This window comes from Typha latifolia, chromosome 13 (assembly GCF_019914945.1).
Source record: "Typha latifolia isolate L0001 chromosome 13, TyphaL0001v2, whole genome shotgun sequence".
In the NCBI taxonomy this organism is placed as follows: Eukaryota; Viridiplantae; Streptophyta; class Magnoliopsida; order Poales; family Typhaceae; genus Typha; species Typha latifolia.
This window is the reverse complement of record NC_133098.1, coordinates 1,562,949-1,581,737: the sequence shown is the minus strand read 5'-3', so window position 1 is coordinate 1,581,737 and position 18,789 is coordinate 1,562,949. Positions and strand designations below refer to the sequence as shown.

The window sequence follows — 18,789 nt, the reverse complement described above, 5'->3', positions numbered from 1 at the left end:
TATATATATATATATATATATTTGAAGCTTGTTTTTATATGTGTGTCCATATTTAGTTACAGTGTTCCCAAAATTAGAGTTAGATAGAGATTAGTCAGTATTTAGTTGATGAAAAGCAGGATAAAAATCGATAACTTTTCGAATATCTCCATCAATGTTGCACTTTATATTGTTCGGCAAAACAAAGTGAATTCAAAATTAAATTTATCTTATTTAACTTATGTGTAATAGTTTTTTTGATATATTTGCCCTTTATTTTATTTTATTTTAATCTTTGAGATATATATATATATATAGCCTTTAAATTAAAAACATGAGTGGTATTTGGAACGAATGAAGCGTGAAACTCGTAGAAATAATAGATCTAAAAAGATATTTTATTTTAATAATATTAAAATTTACAAATATGCACAATTGTAGGAGAATTAAGTGTGCCGCTTTTAACTTTTTACCAAACTACAAAAAGAGTAAGCAATATATTATTTTATTTTATTTTATTTTATTTAACAAGTGTTCCTCCAGAAACTTTCACTTTATATATATATATATAGGAAAGAGATGGAGTCAACTTAAGAGTTTTTTTTGACCAAACTAGCCTTTTCTAATTTTATTTTTTACTAAAATAAATTATCCCTTAAATTTATTACTAAATAAGATATATTTCACTTTAGTCCTAATAAAAATACAGACATGATCAACATATTTTTCTAGATTTATCTGGTCATAAAATACTAAACTGATCAGTATTTTATATATATAAAGCTCTTTAACTTAGATTTTTAGCGGTTAAAGTAAAATAATACCTAATTGATCAACGTTTTCAATAACAGTCTATTTTAAATATATATATATATATCTAATGGTCTAGTTTGGGTCAAAAACTCTCAACATGCATGCATGTGGAGGTCGTATGACCATCACCCATCTCTCCACATCCAGTGCTCTGTCATGTCTCGCTATGTCACATGGGATGTGATGCCCACCACAAAAGGCAACCTCCCTCAAATCCACTGTTCCAATTCCAATTGGAACAGCAAGTAGAATTCATCACCCCCATCGAGTCGGCTTATTCCTCTGATACCCGTTGGTTTTTTTAGGATCCAAAATATTTCTATTGATCATCGATTAATATATATTTTATCTCTGTCATGTTACATGATGGCTGTTAGAAACATATAGCATCTCTCGCGGAGACACAGATAGATCTGCTTGCTCGTACCAACCCGAGAGACCCGCCTCACATGCCAGCCATAAATATGGGCCTCGGGCCCATGGGATTGGGGCCCATGGTCCATGCCCCCGTCACGTGGACGTGCTCTCCCGGGACGACACGTGGCGGACTCCACGTTGGACGGCCGTCCCGGTCCAGCACGTGGCAAGACTGGGGAGATTTCGTGAGGGTGGGCGTAAATTTCGGGTATGCGGCCAAATCTCGAGCTTGTTATTGTAATGATTGTGATAATAATGAGCTCTCCAACTAAATCTCTCCAATTAGAAGGAGATAAGTAAATAAATATAAATAATGTTTTTTTTTTCTTCTTGTCTTTTTTTTGTTGGAGATATAAAAAAAAAAGAGATAATCTTATTAAACCTTATATATGTAAATATATTTTGTTGGAGATATAAAAAAAACAATGGTGGTGTGTCGAGATTATGCTGGCTGGTTGAGAGGTCGCCAGATGACAAGACAAGGCTCAGGACGACCGGAGGTGGTGGGTTTCTCAGACACAAGGGGGACAAGGCATCTTTGGGGTCTGCTGTAAAATGCTTTTAATAGCAGAGAGGCTTTTGAAGCAGTTAAAAGACTTCTCCGGTGGATAAATAGAGAGGCTGTAAATATGAAAGGACACGTGGCAGGAGGAGGGAGCCTAGGGGGTGTGGTGAGCACATAGAGTCCATGGGCTGCGTCAATTGGGCCTCGAGTGGGCCCATGGTAGGAAAGTAAGGGGGACATGTAGGGCCTACTCTTTCTCTCTCTCTATTTCTCTCTGGCTAGGTAGCTATCTTAGCTAGCTTACCTTTCTCAGACTTTCTACCTCCCCTGCTAATCCTTCTCTTGCTATAAAGCCCCCCACTTCCTCTCCCTTTCTGTCTCTCTCACCTACAACTCGCTTTTTTTATTTATTTTCCCTTTCCTTTCCTTTCCTTTCCTTCCCTTTCTTTCCTCGTCTTCAAACCCATCCCCAGAGCTAGAGTTGAATAAAGATGTCTAGCAGAAGGTCGAGGATCAGTGAAGAGGAGATCAATGAGCTCGTCTCCAAGCTGCAGTCGCTTCTTCCGGAAGCCAGGCGTAGAGGCAACAACAGGGTTAGAATCTAACAACACACTTGTATCCAGTCCAAAAGGAAAAAAAATATATATAAATATAAATATAAATTGCTACATTTTAGTGATAACTTGCATTGTGAAGTTTTGATATGATGTAGCATTGTTATAGGCTTCAGCGACGAAGCTGCTCAAGGAGACGTGCAGCTACATCAAGAGCCTCCACCGCGAGGTCGACGACCTCAGCGACCGCCTCTCAGATCTAATGGCCGGCATGGACAACGACAGCGCCCAGGCCGAGATCATCCGTAGCCTGCTCCAGTCCTAAATAAGCTTTTATTATTAGGACTTAAAAAGAACTGCTTCGCATTAGTATTAGGACTCTCTTTCTCTCTCTCTCTCTCGATCTTTGTACATCTTGTTTCTTTGTGGTCTCTGGCTTGAGTTGTTTACTCTAAGACAACCGACCAACCACTGCTAGAAAATATCATGTATTAATCCATCTTTTACTTGGTTCCCAGTTACATATTATATTATAAATTAAATCATCTACTATGGTTTTCTACTCTCCTTTTTTTTTATCCATACGCATGTGAAAGGGGTTGTTCACAGGAAGAAAAAAAACTGCCAATAACTATTTATAATAATAATTATTATTATATTCTCTTGCCTGGTCCTCGCGGACCACCACCGCCCGCCTTTGCCTTCTCGTGCGTTCCTACGTTCTGCTGCTCCCGCAGGAGTCAGAAACCGCTTTTTAAGCGATAATACCCCGGCCAATAGGCTTTCGGGATCGCGTTGTCCCGCGGCACAGCGGAAGCAGGACAGGAAAAGTAGCCGCAGTGATCACGACAGGCCAGCGTGCTGGGGTCCACTGATCCAACGGCTGGTCCTTTCACGGACACAAGTTGCGTTTACGGTCCCTACACGTGTCCACTTTTAATCAGAGGCCCACTCGAGTAAGTTCAACCGACGGTTACGAAGAAAACCCTTAAAGAAAGAAAAGAAGAAAAAAAAAGAAGACTAAGGAAAAAAAAAGAAAATCTCGAAATTGGTCTTGACATGTGTGCCCCTAGAACTATATAAAGGCTATACGGCAACAAAAAGGCTAATCCTGTATATAAACAGATAAGGGTACAAAGGGGAAAAGAGAGGGAAGAAAGAGCGCCTGGTGAGAAAAAGGCTGCAGACTTTTTCATTCTTTGCGCGCGAGACCTGCACGGAAATCGCAGAGATATGTCGGGTTAGGTTCGATCATAAAAGTATGTGAGGTCATAAATGTAAATTCCCACTGATCGGGACGATACGATGCTTTCTAGTTTCTAGAAGGAATCATGCAGAGATCACAGCGTAAAAACTCGAAAACGAGGTGCGATCAAATCGAAATCCAGATCTCATCAATGAATCCAAAAGATAACGAAACAATAGGGGAGAAAACAAAAGGAGAGAATAATTAATTGAATGTCACCTACTCTGCTATTCCTTCATCGGGACGACGATCCGATCGCAGACCTATTGCCGAGCGGCGACGATCGAAGCGCTGATCGCGAACAGGAGAGCGATCCGAGACGGAGACGATCCCAATCCGGCTGCCTCGAGCTCACCCCATCGGCAATCTCCTCCCCTATCCGCGTCTCCTCCTTCCGAATCCTTAGCACCTGGCTGTGGACCGGCCGCCCGCACTTCACCTCTTCGGCCTTCTCTGACCCCCTGATCTCCCTCCCTTCCTCCTTCGAGATCGCCGCCATGGCTCTGAGCAGGCGGGGGAGCAAGCGATCCGATCCTTTGATACGGAGGAGGGAGCATAGTAACGGAGCCGCTCAGTTCCCCTTATAAAGTTCGGCGCATGGGAGACACGTGTAAAGAGACGATACGATCAGTGGGAAGCGAATGGTGCCTTGGAAGCGACGTGGACGGTGGATCGGATGGTAGAGAGGTGGACGGTTTTTGGGAGCGGTGGGTGCGGGAGGTCGTTAAGGAGACGTTGGCGTTACGGATTTCCTTTTCCACGTGGCCGAATCAGATGTCGCCGGGTTCACTGCGAATAGGTGGTGAGTTATTGCCACGTCATTGTTATCATAACTCCTTATAAGTTTGCGTTTCCTACTCATCGTTCTCGTATTCATCCTCAACCTGAATCGTAAATCCGAAATACAAAAAAAAGGAGAGAGAGAGAGAGAGAGAGAGAGAGAGAGAGAGAGAGAGAGAGAGAGTCTAATAAATTCTAATGCAATAATAAACTTTCCTGGATATTTATCTTGTTATACCAGGCGGGAAAGGGTAATTCGACACGTCATAGCACACCTGTTCAAGATGACATTTCTCGAGACTAGTCAGCAATTGTTCCTACGTTACAAACATTAATTTCAGAGGAGACATAGTGCTATTGGGTTATAATCGTTTTTATGGGGAGTTATTATGTGCATTGTTCACCAAATAATTGTGAAGTTTTTGATTAAATTGGCCCTCCAAAACTTTTTAAGCTCATTATAAGCTTATAAAATTTTATTTTAATTCATTTCAAGTTCTTTCAAAAATAATAATAATAATAATTTGTACTTGTATAAATGTTCGAATCCGTGACCTCGTGGGTGGGTACACTTTATTTTAACTCAGGAATATAAATTTAGGCTTTTGATATCTCCAAAAGAATTATCAATGATCAGAGCCGCCCACATCAAATTCCCCACCCTTTACATCGTCCACGTTCCAAGAGTCCAAAGCCGCGGACGTGAATCTCGAGGCTGCCCTAGAGATCTGCGCAAAGAGCGTCCGTTTCCTCGTTCCACCGTCGAGCCGGATCTCCGCATAAAAGAATCTTCTAGGATTCTTCGTATACGTCCGTCAGATCAAAAACTAACGGCAGATCTCTATTCTCGCAGATAAGTTTATATGAGTTGATTCGTCTTTATTTCTGTCCTGGAGCTTTTACAACCTGGCACGCATCACGAGGCCATCAAGACTAATATTAACAACACCGAGATCAAATAAAGGGAAAGCTCAAGACTCTTCTCTGTCATCTCCCGTATTAATACATACCTTCGATTAATTTCTCTTCTATTTTCACTTATTCTTTTCTTCATGAATCCAACGCTCGATCTCGCATCGATTGTTGCTCGTGGATGCACGGGATTGTGATCAAGATTTGGTTCTCTTCCCCATTGCTAATCCATTTTAGGTTTCAAGTTTCCGCTCCGCTTCTTCAATCCAGTGTATTTCTTCATCGATTTGGTGCGGACTTAGCGATCCCTTCTCCGTCACAGGTACGCTTTCTCTTTGGTTTAATTAGATTTCGTTGTTTCCTTTTTCTACTTGTTTTGGGTTTGGTAGCTGGAATCCTACAGTCGTGTTAGAGAGGTTTCCATACACTTTGTGTCATTTGTAGTATAATTCGTAGGATGATTTATGTATTTCGTGCTTATTGGCAGATAATCGATGAATAATTTCTGAAATTTAGGAACTTATACTAGTGAAAAGTTGGATAAATGGGGGATTTAGATGACGAGCCCAATACATTAAACGAGGAGGAGAAGCGCCCTGAGTGCCAGATTCGTTCTTCTTTGGATCCTATATCAGAATATGATAGGGTTGATAACAATATGGAGAGAGCCAATTCTTTGAACCTTAATTCGTTACCAGGCACAACTACAGAGAATAAAGATGATACACTGGAGCAAAATCACACCGAATTTGTGAATGAAGGTGATTCCAAAAATGTAGATGAGTGTGAAGCACATACTAATGGTAAAGAGCACATTGATGGTGATGGTGTCGGGAATGAAGACAGTGATAGTGCTGCCACTGTTAAGAAGGATGATGTTATGGAGGTATGTGAGAACGAAGAGCGAAATGATTCCAATGATTCCATGAAGGTTTCCGAGAACGCAGAGCAGCACAATGATGGTGTTGTTGTTTCTGAGAAAGATAACTCCTTGGATGCTGCCAACAATGAAGAGCATGCTAATACTGGTGCTATCGTCAAGAGAGATGATCCCTTGGAGGCACCTAGTGGTCCTCTCGTTACAGTTGCGACTTTCCAGAATATTTCAGACAAGAAGGTTATTGATGTTCTTGCTAAGACCAGCGCAGTAAGGTCACCCATCCCCCGATCATCAAACTATCATGGGGTTACTAGGTGCGCGCAGGCGGAAAGCTTATCTTCTATTTTGCTATTTTTGGTTGTTTCTGTTTAAGCATCATGTGACAATTGAAGAGAATACATGGATAGTTAAAGTTGTAATATTGTGAAATATACAGGCATAGATGGAGTGGAAAATTTGAAGCCCATTTGTGGGACAACTCTTGTAGAGTAGAAGGACGGAGACGTAAGGGGAAGCAAGGTAAGCATGTCTCTTTATATTGTTTTGTCAATTAATAAACATCTACATTTTTCCTTTTTGTTATGATGGGAATTGTTAATAAACTAAGAAGCAATCATCTCGACAATTTTTGAACAAATATGGTTTAATGTTAGGCTTTCTTGTTTCCATCACTATATGCATCTCTATACCAAGTCAAACTCTTCTCCATAACGTTGATGTTCAGTGGTAGATTTTTTATCCTATGTTTTGACTTTGCCATTTTTGATGTTAGTTCCAGGTTATTTTAGTCGAGAATTAGTCTATGAGCACTTGGTTGGAAATTTGAGGAATCATAAAGGACTTAGGTGTTTAACATATTAGAGTTATTAATTGCTTATTCGAGTTTAAATATAAATTTTGATCTTAATTGAGTTTAACTAAAAAAATTATATTTTGTTTGAAATATGATGGTCTGAATTAATTAGTAATCTGTTGGTATAAGAAAACATTTCAACTGATTAGGATTATAGTTTGTTTAATTAACTGGTCCTTTATATGAGGCCAAGGAGAAACTTTGGAAATTTTTAATGGATATCTTTTGTGAATTATGTAATTTCTACCTAAAGTAGATTTCTGATTTATTTTGAAGTACTGCTCAGCCATGGTTGAAGACTACTACTACACAACCTTAAGCTAATGGACAGCAGAAGCATTAATTGCCTTTTTCTTTACATTGACTTCCCAATAATAAATCTTACATTTAATCTACCTAAGTGAGAAATGCATTGTGAAAGCTAGATTGACCAGTAGAAGTACATCATGTTTTTGCTTTTGCTACTTTGAAAATGTAAGTTGATCATTTTCTCAAGGTACTTTTTAATCATTGATCTTTTGTTAAAGGGCATAACTATGCATCTTATGACTATTATTATTAAGTTGTTTTTTTTTTAAAATTTCTAGTTCTCAATCAATTTCTCTGTGTTGCCACTAATGGTTCTTTTTACACGTGCTTTCCAATGGCGGTGCTTCAGTTTATTTAGGTAAGAGCCATCTCATGAGTTGTTTCGATCAAAATCTGAGTTTGGAAGGTACTCCAACTCAACTTTTACATGATTAGTTGGGACTTTTCAGGAAGTTATGATACAGAGGAAAAAGCTGCAAAGGCCTATGATCTTGCAGCTCTTAAATACTGGGGTACCAGCACCAAATTGAATTTTCCTGTGAGTTCACTGTTATTTGCTTACTTGCCCTATTCGTAATCAATTATCTTCGGAGTAGGGTATACTTGTTATTATAACTTGGGGACTTTATAGGTTTCAGAATATGAAAAGGAATTGAAGGATGTGAAAGACATGACTCGAGAAGAATGTGTTACATATCTGAGAAGGTAATATAACAGAGGTAAGATTGATATGTTTTGGTGACAATTCAAACATATATTGACTATGATTGTTTTATTTTATCTTCTCTGGCAGGAGGAGTAGTTGCTTCTCAAGAGGGGCTTCTATGTATAGAGGAGTTACGAGGTAATATATTCCTATCTCATTTGTTACATACTACACTATTTTCTTCACTCTGCAGCAATCATTAGACCTCAACTAAAATGTCTTCATGATAGAAGGCAGAAAGATGGGAGGTGGCAAGCTCGTATAGGCCGGGTTGCTGGGACGAGGGATATCTACCTTGGAACATTCAGTAAGTTAATATTTCTTCAATGCTGTTCTTCCACATAATTGAAATAGCAATCTCGCTTCATATTTGTGAAATGCTCGTCACCCACCAGAGACAGAGGAAGAAGCAGCAGAGGCGTACGACATTGCTGCTATTGAGCTTCGCGGCCAAAATGCTGTGACTAACTTTGACATCAGCAACTATATCGATAAAGCAACCAAACCGATAGAAGAAGCAGGATAAAACCATCTCTAGAGCAGCTTTTGATGGAATCTGGAACTAAAGAGACTTATCTTTGGTGTTAGAATGCTTTGAAGATGGTGGAATGTTTTGAGCTTGTCCGAGCTTTCTGCAGATGAGACAAAGAGTCAGTGGCAATCAACCTCTATTTCCGCCTCATGTTGTGATTTTTTTTATTTCTTTTCCATTTCAGCCCTACAGGTTGTCATAGTTTAGGGACGAGATTACTGCTGACTAACAGAGGATTCGGAACAGATAGAGGGCTCCAACTGAAACTGCCCATTTGTAAACATCTACATGATGAATTTAGATAGCCAAAACGAAAGGCCAGTAGATAAAACAACACCTGCAGCTTGTTGTTGCCTTGCATATGAACTGAACTGAACTGTGCTTTCTCATGATGGACAATTTCGGCTGTCAATTTTGATCATCTTTGTTGTTTATTAAAATATTTCCAGCTAAATCTTAGTGCAGCCAACTATTCTGATCCTTGTGTAATAGCATGATGCTCGTCTATATGCTTTCATTGTGATGTTTAAAATTAGTCGCTCAGACACGGTTGGGTATTTTGTTTACTCTTAGATTTGTTATCATCTCCAGCTGCCTCAAACAACTCTTAGGTGTTGTGAATCGTGATGATTGGATTTGGACGTATTTGCTTTTTGCCTTTTCTGCAGACAGTGTTCCCATATAAGCAGTTGTTGGAATAAATTTCTAAGATTTGTCTCATCCGATCTGTACAACCTTTTTGTTTCTTATTGTTTGGTCTTCTTCAAGACAAATGAGATAAAATAAACATCGATTCCAAATTTCACATGCCAAGGAAACTTATGTGACAGCTAGAATAGATTTGATCAAGAACAGTTTTACCTTTAGAGTTTAGATTGAAGCCTAGTTTATTGTGCCTCGCTATATAATTCGCCACAACCAACGAGGGAAACAAAAAGAGATGGTCTTATCGTTGCGTCCTGCTCTTTCCCAAGTCTCTACCATGTTTCAAACCCTCTTGAAACATAAGCAGGCTTCCATACACCACTTTGTTTTTCCAACTTTTGTTTTCTCAGAAGTGGATAATAAATATTCAAAGCGACTAAGCAAGGCACTGAAACGAACCTACTAAAGTGAATTGCTGGTAGTAAGAGCAGTGCCAATTGACAGCTTTTAAAATAGAAGCAGAAGAGAGAAAGAAATTAGAAAGTCCTTACAAAATGATGTTTTGCATCCATTTTAGCATCCAAAAAACGGTAAGCCATGAGACATTATGCGGGCTGCGGCACAGGCATATTTCCCATGGACAAGTAAAAGAGACCAATGAAGATAAGAGAATTTGTAGCAACGCAAGGATTGATACAAACTAGCAGTGTTGACCACAGACATGAATTTTTTTTTCCCTGTAAAGTGTGGCTTTCACCAATCCTAATACAATCATCTATCCAAGAAAGAGAAGGAAAAAAAGTATGGAAATGACGTAATCATTAGTGGAAAATTAATTTGATGCAAGAAATGGTACAACATTCTAAGGAGCTGTAAGCTGTAAGCCTTTAGTGAGGTTGAGAAGAAAAAAGATAGTAGCAATGGGCTCACATCGTGGAGCAGGATATTCTTTGAGTAAATTGGGGTTATATGTAGAATCCACCAGTTGTGAAGAAATTTACATTTACTGGTGGAGGTAGATATGGTGAACATCAGTAAGTCAATCAACGTTATCCAATCTGTCAGAAATTCTTGTGGAGTCAGTCGTGTGATTTTCTCCCATCAGAATACTGAATTTCTCCTGCAGCCTTAATCTGTTTTCCGCCCACCAATTCTCCGCTTGCTTTTCACTGAAACGTTTGCGACTGCAAATAAGTTGAGTGGAATAAGTAATTACAAAGTTTATAAAGGCATCAACCATTGGCTAGACAATAAAAGAGCTAATTTGAAGACATCATAAGTAGCTTCTATCTTGGTATTGCCATAAGAGGAAGTGTGAGGGTTAAAGACAATATTAAAACCAAGTAACCAACTATGTTTGATTGAACATTGTTATTAAGACAACATAACTAGCTGACGGTTGCATATGAAGGCTTATGAGTTACATTCTAGAGAAGTAATTCTTTAAATATTAAAAGAAAAAAAAGAACATCAAGTTGTAAAGAAAAGAACTAAAAACCCTCAAGTATCTGATTTGAAAAAAGAATTTCGGCGAGAAGATCGGAAAGAGAAAAGGCTGATCATAGGAGAGGAGAAATAGAGCTTTATGTCCCTTCAAACAATTCATCTTATAGATAATCCAACTAGTGCTTTCCTTCTTTATTAGAAGGCTTTAAAGATTAGCAACTAAAACCTTAATACTTTGTAATAGACCGACAATATTTGTCATGCCTTAATATGCCACTTTGCATGTGTGCCCTACACATGCACGTGGATAGATGATAGTGCTTTCCTTCTCTATTAGAAACCTTAAAGAATTAGAAATTAAAACCCTAAGCTATTAGATAATGGATCAATCATGTATATCATTCCTACATGCCACATCATGTGTAACCCTATATACTGTATGTGGACAGATGAGAGAAAGGAGGACAACCACTCTGCATTGCACCAAAATAGCTAATTAGAGAAAGGGATTAATTGGGCTGGACAAGGTTTGAACTCCTAATCTCTAAAAAAATTGCATTCATACAAAATTAGATAACCATTTGATTCAAAAGCTTTCCCTGTTAGGTAATGGACCACTCCCGCCCATTTGCGTCTATTCCGCAAGCAAATATTAAGAAATAAGAAACACAATTGAATGTCTGATATGTTATCCATCCCATAAGCACATTTATATAAGCTATAGAAAAGAATCATAGTACTCATTGTTTATACTTTCAAAGTAAAACAACTGATATATGTTTATGCTTTCAAAGTAAAACAACTAATATATGTTTAAACTTTCAAAGTAGAACAACTGATATATGTTTAAACTTTCAAAGTAAAATAACTGATATATGTCATAAACTTTCAAAGTAAAACAACTGATATATGTTTTAAATCTTTCAAAGTAAAACAACTGATATGCCTATATTCTTCTGAGCAATAAAGCATCTGGAACCCACCAAGTGTCATATAAATAGCAAAGTAGCATTCATGTATATGCCGTCAAAATGTTGTAGTCCGTAGTATATAGTGAAAAAAAGGTGAAGCAACGGTAATCTGACATAAGATTGATGACCACCATACCTAAAGCGGATTCGTTTGAGATATTTACCACCTGTTGGCAAGGAGGACACAGTGATGTAAACTCCTGGTTCAACATGTTCAACCCATTCTATCTCCTCTGCTGATGTCCTGTTCACATTGAAAGGCAATTGATGCACTGAGTCACCATTAGGATCAGGTAACTCAGATACATGCAAGTTGCTTGTACGATTCTCAGAGAAGGTATTCCCTAGAGAGCTAGATATGTTGCTACCATAATTGTTGCCGACTGTATATCCCTCAGGAAATCTTTCAGCCATACCTTTCAGCTGGAAATTTTAACATAATTTGGCATCAAGATAGTTATCAGTGCACAAATTAACAGTGAAAAGTATTCCAAATGAGAAATTTTGGTGCAGTCTTGACAAATGATCATATAAAGATAAAAAGCAAAACAGTTTCAATTAATATTGTTGAATGCAAAGAACCAAATAGCTTAATTGCGTATATTACCATTTTCTAGGGAATCAAATCAACAAGGACAAGTAAAATGACATCAAGAAAACAAGAAGTAGAACTCTTTAAAAAGCTTAACTTTTGACGGGAAAGGAGACCTTACAAACTGTTCATCGGACAATATCTGTCTATTCTGCCCATAAATCTTAAAACAACTTCCCTTTAATCATTGTTTTATTTCTCATGCTTGTCCATATAGGCAATTTTAGTTTGTCAAACACCATTTTAATATCAAGCATAAGTTCATAAGCAATATGGAAATTATGATGGACTAATAAATTGCCAAAATGACTTGTTGATAATGATTACATAGCCAACACTTTATATTATTAAAAAATTAATTTAAATTTCTATACAAGGGTAGTCAAGTTACCACATAACTAATTTGTATGACGTACAAATAGCAGAATATATATTTTTCTTCAACCTGAACTGTTGTTCAGAAAGATTAATAAAGTGATTTTACAAAGATGTTAAACTTAAGGTACAAACTGAGTTGCTGCCACATCCTTTTAATCTGATTTCATACAGAACTTTCTTCTTCTGATTTGTTTTTCCACCCTTGTTACTCTAGTATCCTACTTGTCTATCACACTCTTGACCTACTGTCCTCGTATATGCCTTTCTTCTATTCTGCTCTTTTAGGTTAAAGCCATAAACCTGCTTGGATGCGACAGAAAAAATATTTATTTGATATCACTAAGTCAGATAAATATTTGCAACCATAATCCATAAATTGATAACCACAAGAGATTATATGCCTCCTCCTGCATATGATATGTCACCACTTAGGTCTCGAGAAGAGGAACATAGTGGTTTTACTCCCTCCTACTCATCCAAATTAGTTTATATGAACCATGGGACTAGATAACACTGATCTTCCAATCCCTCAGTAATGTGAGTTAACCTATCTGAATAGAAATTTGCAGCTAATTATTTGACCTTCGATACACATTGGTTACTCAAAGTCTCAAACTTGTCGGCAATTTAAAGTTTCTGAATTCTTTTTCTACTTCCTCAATATATTGCTATTTTAGTTCTGAAATTTGCAAGCTTCAGATTTCTAAATGAAAGTAAAGCCTGCTTATTTACATATATGAATCCAACAACATGCACTTTATAATCTAATATGGCTAAAAGGGCATTGCAAGCAAGAACTTTCTGCACTTATATATAAGAGAGGATCAATAATTACTTGAAATTTGTGCACATAAAAAAACAGCTTAAGGCAACAAATAATATTTGATGCAGAAAGTATATTAAGTTAGAGAAAGTCTACCTGAGCAGTAAGAGACTTGATTACTTCCTTTGCAGCCTTGCATTTTGCAGTTTCTTCACCTGCTTTGCTTGTGGCTTCTCTTAACCGTTCAGAAGTTCTACTTAATTCCTCTTCGAGAAGTTCGGATTTGTGTGTTAGCTGCTCCACCTATAAAACATAGTCCAGTCCCTGGAACGCTTAGAGATCTATCTTTTCACTTAAAGCTATAGAGTGACAACAAAAATGACAAGTAAGTTAATGCCGATTGGATATTTACAGAAAAGAAATCATAAATCTGATTTGCATCTGTAAAAACTTTAGCAGAGATAGCCAACCTCCTAATTAGTCATCAGAGCATCATGAGAGATATGAAGATTATAGTGTTTAGAGATATAAAAAATAGAATCATATACGTCTAACAAAAACAAATGCCTTAAAAGAGCACATGATGACATTCTAAAATTTTCAAGATCCCTCACAGTAATGATACAGGTACCTGCAACTGTAATGTAGCAACTTCTTGGGCAAGATTCTCATTTGTTTGCTTCGAGTCATCTAGTAAAACTTCAGGATATGTAGGACCAATTATAGCTGATTTGTTTGTTGAATGAGGTGGGCTTGGCCTACATGATACAGGAGATGTTGACCGAGAAGCTACTCTTGAGGCTGGAACGGAAGCTGAAAATATTTTCTTCGAAGACCCATAGAGGTTAGAAGAGTTTGATGGATTGGAATTTCCCCACTGATATAGGCTTGGAGGAATCCGGCCATTATTCTTCCTTGATTGTCTGTTTTCACCTTTAGAGGAATCAGCAGAGGAAAGTCTACAGAGCTGTGCCTGCAATCTAGGATCTGCAACATCTTTCTCAGCCTGTTCACTGGGCATTTGATTTAGACTTCCATTTTGAAGCTTTGGAAGCCGGGGAACTATTCCATTTCCTATGGCCTTCTTAAGTTTAGTATGACATTCATCACATACACGGTATGGCTTATTTATATTTGGTGCCAATGACGCTTTCACAGATTTTCTACTGCTGCATGCTTTGCAAAAGACTAAACCACAGTTATAACAATTATGACGCTTTCTTCTAAAACCCAATGGTAGTCGACAACCAGAGCATATGGATTGATCAGCACTAGATACCCACTTATGGAGACAAATGACAGCAGTGAAGCTTGAGCCACAAACAATGCCCTTTACTTGTTTATCTTTTAAAGCTTCAACAAATGTAGGAGTGTTTCGGTCATCATTGTCACCATGACCTAAACGACCATTTGCTCCCTTGCCCCAGGTATAGACTTCAGTTTTCGAAGTCAAAACTGCAATATGATAAGAACCACAAGCTACTTCTTCAATGAAACTGTTGGAAATCCTTCCTTCAACACAGGTAGGCAGCTTACCATCAGCCTCTGGATTACCAAGCTGTCCAAAAACGGTACTACCCATTGTATATACATGCCCAGAAGTTGACAAAGCAATTGTAATGTCATTCCCGCAAGCTACCTGAGAAAAACTTGGCTCAGAAAGCGATGCTACACATGCTGGGACCAGTCTGGGTTCTCTATCACCATGTCCAAGTCGACCTTTATCCCCATCTCCCCAAGTGAACAGTTTGCCAGACGAAGTACCAGAATCAAGGGATTTGTCTATGATCTCTGCAATTGCAGCGGTGTGCCAAACACCACAAGCTGCTCGCACAGTACGCATTCCTTTCAGAGCTTCTACTTCTCTTGGTATGTTTGTGCTTCTACGATCTCCATGACCCAAAGCACCAAATATTCCATCACCAAATGTGAACAATTGACCTGATGACATGACAACAGCTGTATGCCAAGGGCCACAAGAAACTGATGAGACATGCAAGCCTTCAATCTGGCCATCTACCTTCTTAGGTATCCAGTGGCTAGTCTCACTCTCATGCCCAAGAAGGCCAGAATTGTGAGCACCATCACCCCACGTGTAGAGATCCCCAGACAAAGACACAGCACAGGTATGAAATTCTCCACAGGCCACAGTCTCAATATTCATCCCACTTAAAGCATTAATGAGCTTTGGATGGGAAACATCAGCCTCAACTCCGTGACCAAGCCTTCCCCCGTTCTCTTCACCCCAACTGAATGCCTCTCCTTGTTTTGTAACTAAAATTGCATGCCTACTCCCACAAGCTATATTGTGCACGTCCAATACAACTGCTGAGTCCAGTGCTTTTGGCAAAGATGCATCAATCTTGGAGGCTGATGAATTTCCAACTCTATGCGAACCACCACCAAGAATGCCATCACCTACCCCTTCTCCCCAAATGAAAACATCACCTAATGCATCAAAGTCTTCATGAAATGATCCATGGCTAGAGGAGCTCACTGCACTTGATAAGCTAACTCTAATATTGTCAACTGCAGAACTCCGTTCATTGGAGTTGTCAGCACCTCCACATGGTAATGAGTTTACAGAATTACTTACTGTATCTGAATTAAATGAATTCTTGGATGGTGCAGTATACAGAATCACATCAGAGAACAAGTTTCCAAATCCACTAATTGGATGGCTCTCGTATTGATTGTGGACTTGCTGCGCATCTCCAGAATCCTATAAGAGTAAAGCAAACTCCTAACAGCTCAATTGGTGTAAGTGATAAATATGAAACTTTACAAATATGTCACAGTTTTCCAACCTTATGGAAGACATCGCTACCACAGATAGGTGTTGTCAATGCACAGCTTTTTTGAGTGGGGGCATTTGGACTATCAGATGATATTCTGTCACCTTTTGGTTCTATTCTCCATTTCCGATAATTTCCACGTGAAATCAATGCTTTTAAACCCACAAACCAGACCTCGGCTTCATCCTTGTCTTTGCATATCTGTTACATATTATCTAATAAGGGCTATGTATTCTAAAATTAAGAAAAGTCTTAATCTTGCATTGAAGCATGCTCCGAATACATATATCTTATCAGCAAGATAAATGCCAAAATAAAAGATAACAGAAGACATGCAGGACCACTAAATAATAAGGTTTGCAAGGGACAAGGAACATATACAACATCTTACCAGATCTAATGACCTGTCACTGTATATAAGAGAAAATGACTGATATTCTTTATCAGGCCTTGGATATCGCTGAAATATAACCTGGCAAGAGAAAAAGAAAAGAAAAACATAAGACCATTTTCTAGTTCAGTTTAAGATCTCCAATACTAGGCCTAAGAGAAATTGTTGAAAGAACTGGAAAACCTCATCAAAGAATCTTACATATTTAAGCACCAAAATCACATACAAAATTATCTAGCATAAGGGAATAAGAAGAAAATGAAAAGGCAGAAATCTTTGTCAACAACAACTATTAGAAGATTGCAGAATCAAATTTATTCGGCGATGTAGAAAAAGGAGGAATTGAAAATAAGCAACTGAATATGTAATAAATGTTATACACCCTTGTGTAAGTAAACACATCTCTAGAAAATGGCTGAAGATTACATATGTTGAAGTGAATTTTTCACATCAAACAAAAGGAATAAAAAATACAATGAGTATATAAACTTACGGTACGCTGTCCAGGTATTATTTTCGAAACCTGATTAATTTTAAGCTGCTTCTCATCTTTTCCAGAATACCAAATCAGAACAGACTCATCCTAGAAATTAAACAGGAAACCCATCAGAAATTTGGTACTAAAAAAGGATGTCTAATATGTATATGGTACTGCACTTCAATAAACTTATGTTTACAACAGAATAAGATGATATTATCACCATCAACTTAGCCTTCCGATTAATCAGGGTTTGGCCAATAAAGAAAAAAATAAACAAGGATTACAAGAAAGGGACAATAAACATATAAAGGATAAAGCTTTGACTTACATTTGAAAGCCTAAATGGACAAAATTTCGGCTTTCCTCTACGCCCATATTTCAATAGATATGCCCCTTTCTTCAGGGCCGTTATTGCCTGGAAATTCAGAAGAGAGGTGGATATCATACACACGGAAAGACTGGCTTATTCTGGTATTTTAAGTCACTGACATTCTTTATCATCTCGAAAGCAAGAAATAAAAAGATGACAAATATGCTGCAGAACAAATAGCTTCATCAATAAAACATCAGAAAACCAGAGATCAGAATAGACACACACCATCCATATACAGCATTTCAAATTAGTCACTAATAATTCAACAGACTGTTGGGGAGAACTTTAATGTGCAGAAACTTCTAGAAAATATGTGAAGAAAAGCAAGTAGTGACTTAGTGCATCAACAGCCATGGGCTAGACCATTTTGTATGATGCCTACAACCAACAAGAATCTATTTTGTTCATTTTGCTATTCTTTTTCACAGACAAACCAAAGCACGAATTGGCTTCTATTTCAGGTGAACCCAAACATTCTGAAAATGGGCCAACTGCATGCTAATCTGTATCTTTAGAAGCATGTAGGAAATTGTATAGGACTTCAGATTGCTAGTCTTATATAATTCGTCCGTGCTTAAAAAGAATAATCTCAGGATAACAGGTGAGTAGGTGACCTGAACTGGGTCCTACTCAGTCAAGAGAATAAAGAGTGACAAATCATTACATAATACCTGTTCGATATCCCTCTCGACAGGACCATTCCTTAAAGGATCTGCCATCCAGGTTCCACAGTCAAGTACTGCATGTGTATAGAGCCAAACTCATCTGAAAGATACCAAGAATTGTTCCCACAGCAAGAAAAGATTTGATCCTGCCCCATAAACGAACCCACAACGAGCAATCTTCAGAGCGCAAGGATCAAGATTACTCATTTATCCCATCACAGTACGAGAAAAACCATAGACAGATGAAAGCTTCTGGCTCGAAATCTTCGTCTCCGGATTCGTGACAAAAAACACGAGAAGGTGATCACGCAAGCAACACTCCACCGTATTTCGTCCTCTTCTCATGGAATCGGCTCCAGAGAGATCCGAAACAGCTCGAACGCGTCGACGAAACCCTAGAACCTCTTAATCCTTCTCGCAACCCCCAAATACCGCAGGATAGCTCAGAATCCAAACCTGGACCACCAAGATACCGGCAATGCCGAGGGAGAAGAGTAGAGATGGCTCACGAACGAGGGGAATGTGCCCTAATTCCGGGCCATTTCGTTCGAATCTGGGGCCGTTCGGCTCCGCTGGACGAGGGGAATGCGATCGCCGTGACACCCAGGGGAGAGACGGCGTAGTTATGATCGAGACACCGGGTTTTCCGCCGCCGAGGAGGGGATGGTTGGATCGAGAGATGCGCCCCAAACAAACAGGAGGAGGAGGAGAAAGCGACACAACTAATACGAAGGGACACGGTGTTCCCGGCTCTCGCGTTGGCTAACGTGCGCCACTTTCTCTCTCCTCTCTCTTCCTCCTCC

At 38.7% G+C, this 18,789-nt stretch overlaps 2 protein-coding genes and 1 long non-coding RNA gene across 10 annotated transcripts; 1 reads left to right on the top strand and 2 right to left on the bottom strand.

Annotated features, from left to right (window-relative positions):
• Positions 1-2,740: 2,740 nt before the first annotated feature.
• On the bottom strand, positions 2,741-4,072 carry LOC140799727 (uncharacterized). The gene is made up of 2 exons (XR_012111063.1): positions 3,738-4,072; positions 2,741-3,480 (listed from the first exon to the last, which is right to left on the bottom strand). It is a non-coding gene; the product is annotated as an uncharacterized lncRNA (long non-coding RNA).
• Positions 4,073-4,221: 149 nt separating this feature from the next.
• Positions 4,222-8,966, top strand: LOC140799726 (AP2-like ethylene-responsive transcription factor AIL6). Of its 7 annotated transcripts, none has more exons than XM_073154178.1 (10): positions 4,222-4,316; positions 5,148-5,528; positions 5,723-6,400; positions 6,523-6,605; positions 7,598-7,606; positions 7,698-7,786; positions 7,880-7,953; positions 8,042-8,092; positions 8,185-8,261; positions 8,350-8,966. In XM_073154178.1, the coding sequence occupies exons 3-10, from the start codon at positions 5,751-5,753 to the stop codon at positions 8,478-8,480; spliced, it is 1,164 nt and encodes a 387-aa protein (XP_073010279.1). In that variant the 5' UTR covers positions 4,222-4,316; positions 5,148-5,528; positions 5,723-5,750; the 3' UTR covers positions 8,481-8,966. The 7 variants fall into 7 exon arrangements, with proteins under 7 accessions (XP_073010279.1, XP_073010280.1, XP_073010276.1 ...); XM_073154179.1 differs by having other exon boundaries at positions 5,694-6,400; positions 8,188-8,261; XM_073154175.1 differs by having other exon boundaries at positions 5,694-6,400.
• An 874-nt stretch (positions 8,967-9,840) lies between these two features.
• Positions 9,841-18,773, bottom strand: LOC140800280 (PH, RCC1 and FYVE domains-containing protein 1-like). 2 transcript variants are annotated; one of them, XM_073154972.1, is made up of 9 exons: positions 17,993-18,773; positions 17,277-17,363; positions 16,961-17,050; positions 16,468-16,548; positions 16,089-16,277; positions 13,913-16,003; positions 13,438-13,584; positions 11,685-11,971; positions 9,841-10,300 (listed from the first exon to the last, which is right to left on the bottom strand). In XM_073154972.1, the coding sequence occupies exons 1-9, from the start codon at positions 18,038-18,040 to the stop codon at positions 10,171-10,173; spliced, it is 3,150 nt and encodes a 1,049-aa protein (XP_073011073.1). In that variant the 5' UTR covers positions 18,041-18,773; the 3' UTR covers positions 9,841-10,170. The 2 variants fall into 2 exon arrangements, with proteins under 2 accessions (XP_073011073.1, XP_073011072.1); XM_073154971.1 differs by having other exon boundaries at positions 9,841-10,315; positions 17,993-18,771.
• Between the last annotated feature and the right edge of the window lie 16 nt (positions 18,774-18,789).

Bases quoted from the DNA above. Each gene is read 5' to 3' on its own strand.
- LOC140799726 (XM_073154178.1), top strand. From the start codon at position 5,751: ATGGGGGATTTAGATGACGAGCCCAATACATTAAACGAGGAGGAGAAG. The intron at 7,954-8,041 runs GTAATATAACAG...CTTCTCTGGCAG, and splicing joins TGTGTTACATATCTGAGAAG to GAGGAGTAGTTGCTTCTCAA. The intron at 8,093-8,184 runs GTAATATATTCC...TCTTCATGATAG, and splicing joins ATGTATAGAGGAGTTACGAG to AAGGCAGAAAGATGGGAGGT.
- LOC140800280 (XM_073154971.1), bottom strand. From the start codon at position 18,040: ATGGCAGATCCTTTAAGGAATGGTCCTGTCGAGAGGGATATCGAACAG. The intron at 17,364-17,992 runs GTATTATGTAAT...CTGAATTTCCAG, and splicing joins TCGAGAGGGATATCGAACAG to GCAATAACGGCCCTGAAGAA. The intron at 17,051-17,276 runs GTAAGTCAAAGC...TTTAATTTCTAG, and splicing joins GTCCATTTAGGCTTTCAAAT to GATGAGTCTGTTCTGATTTG.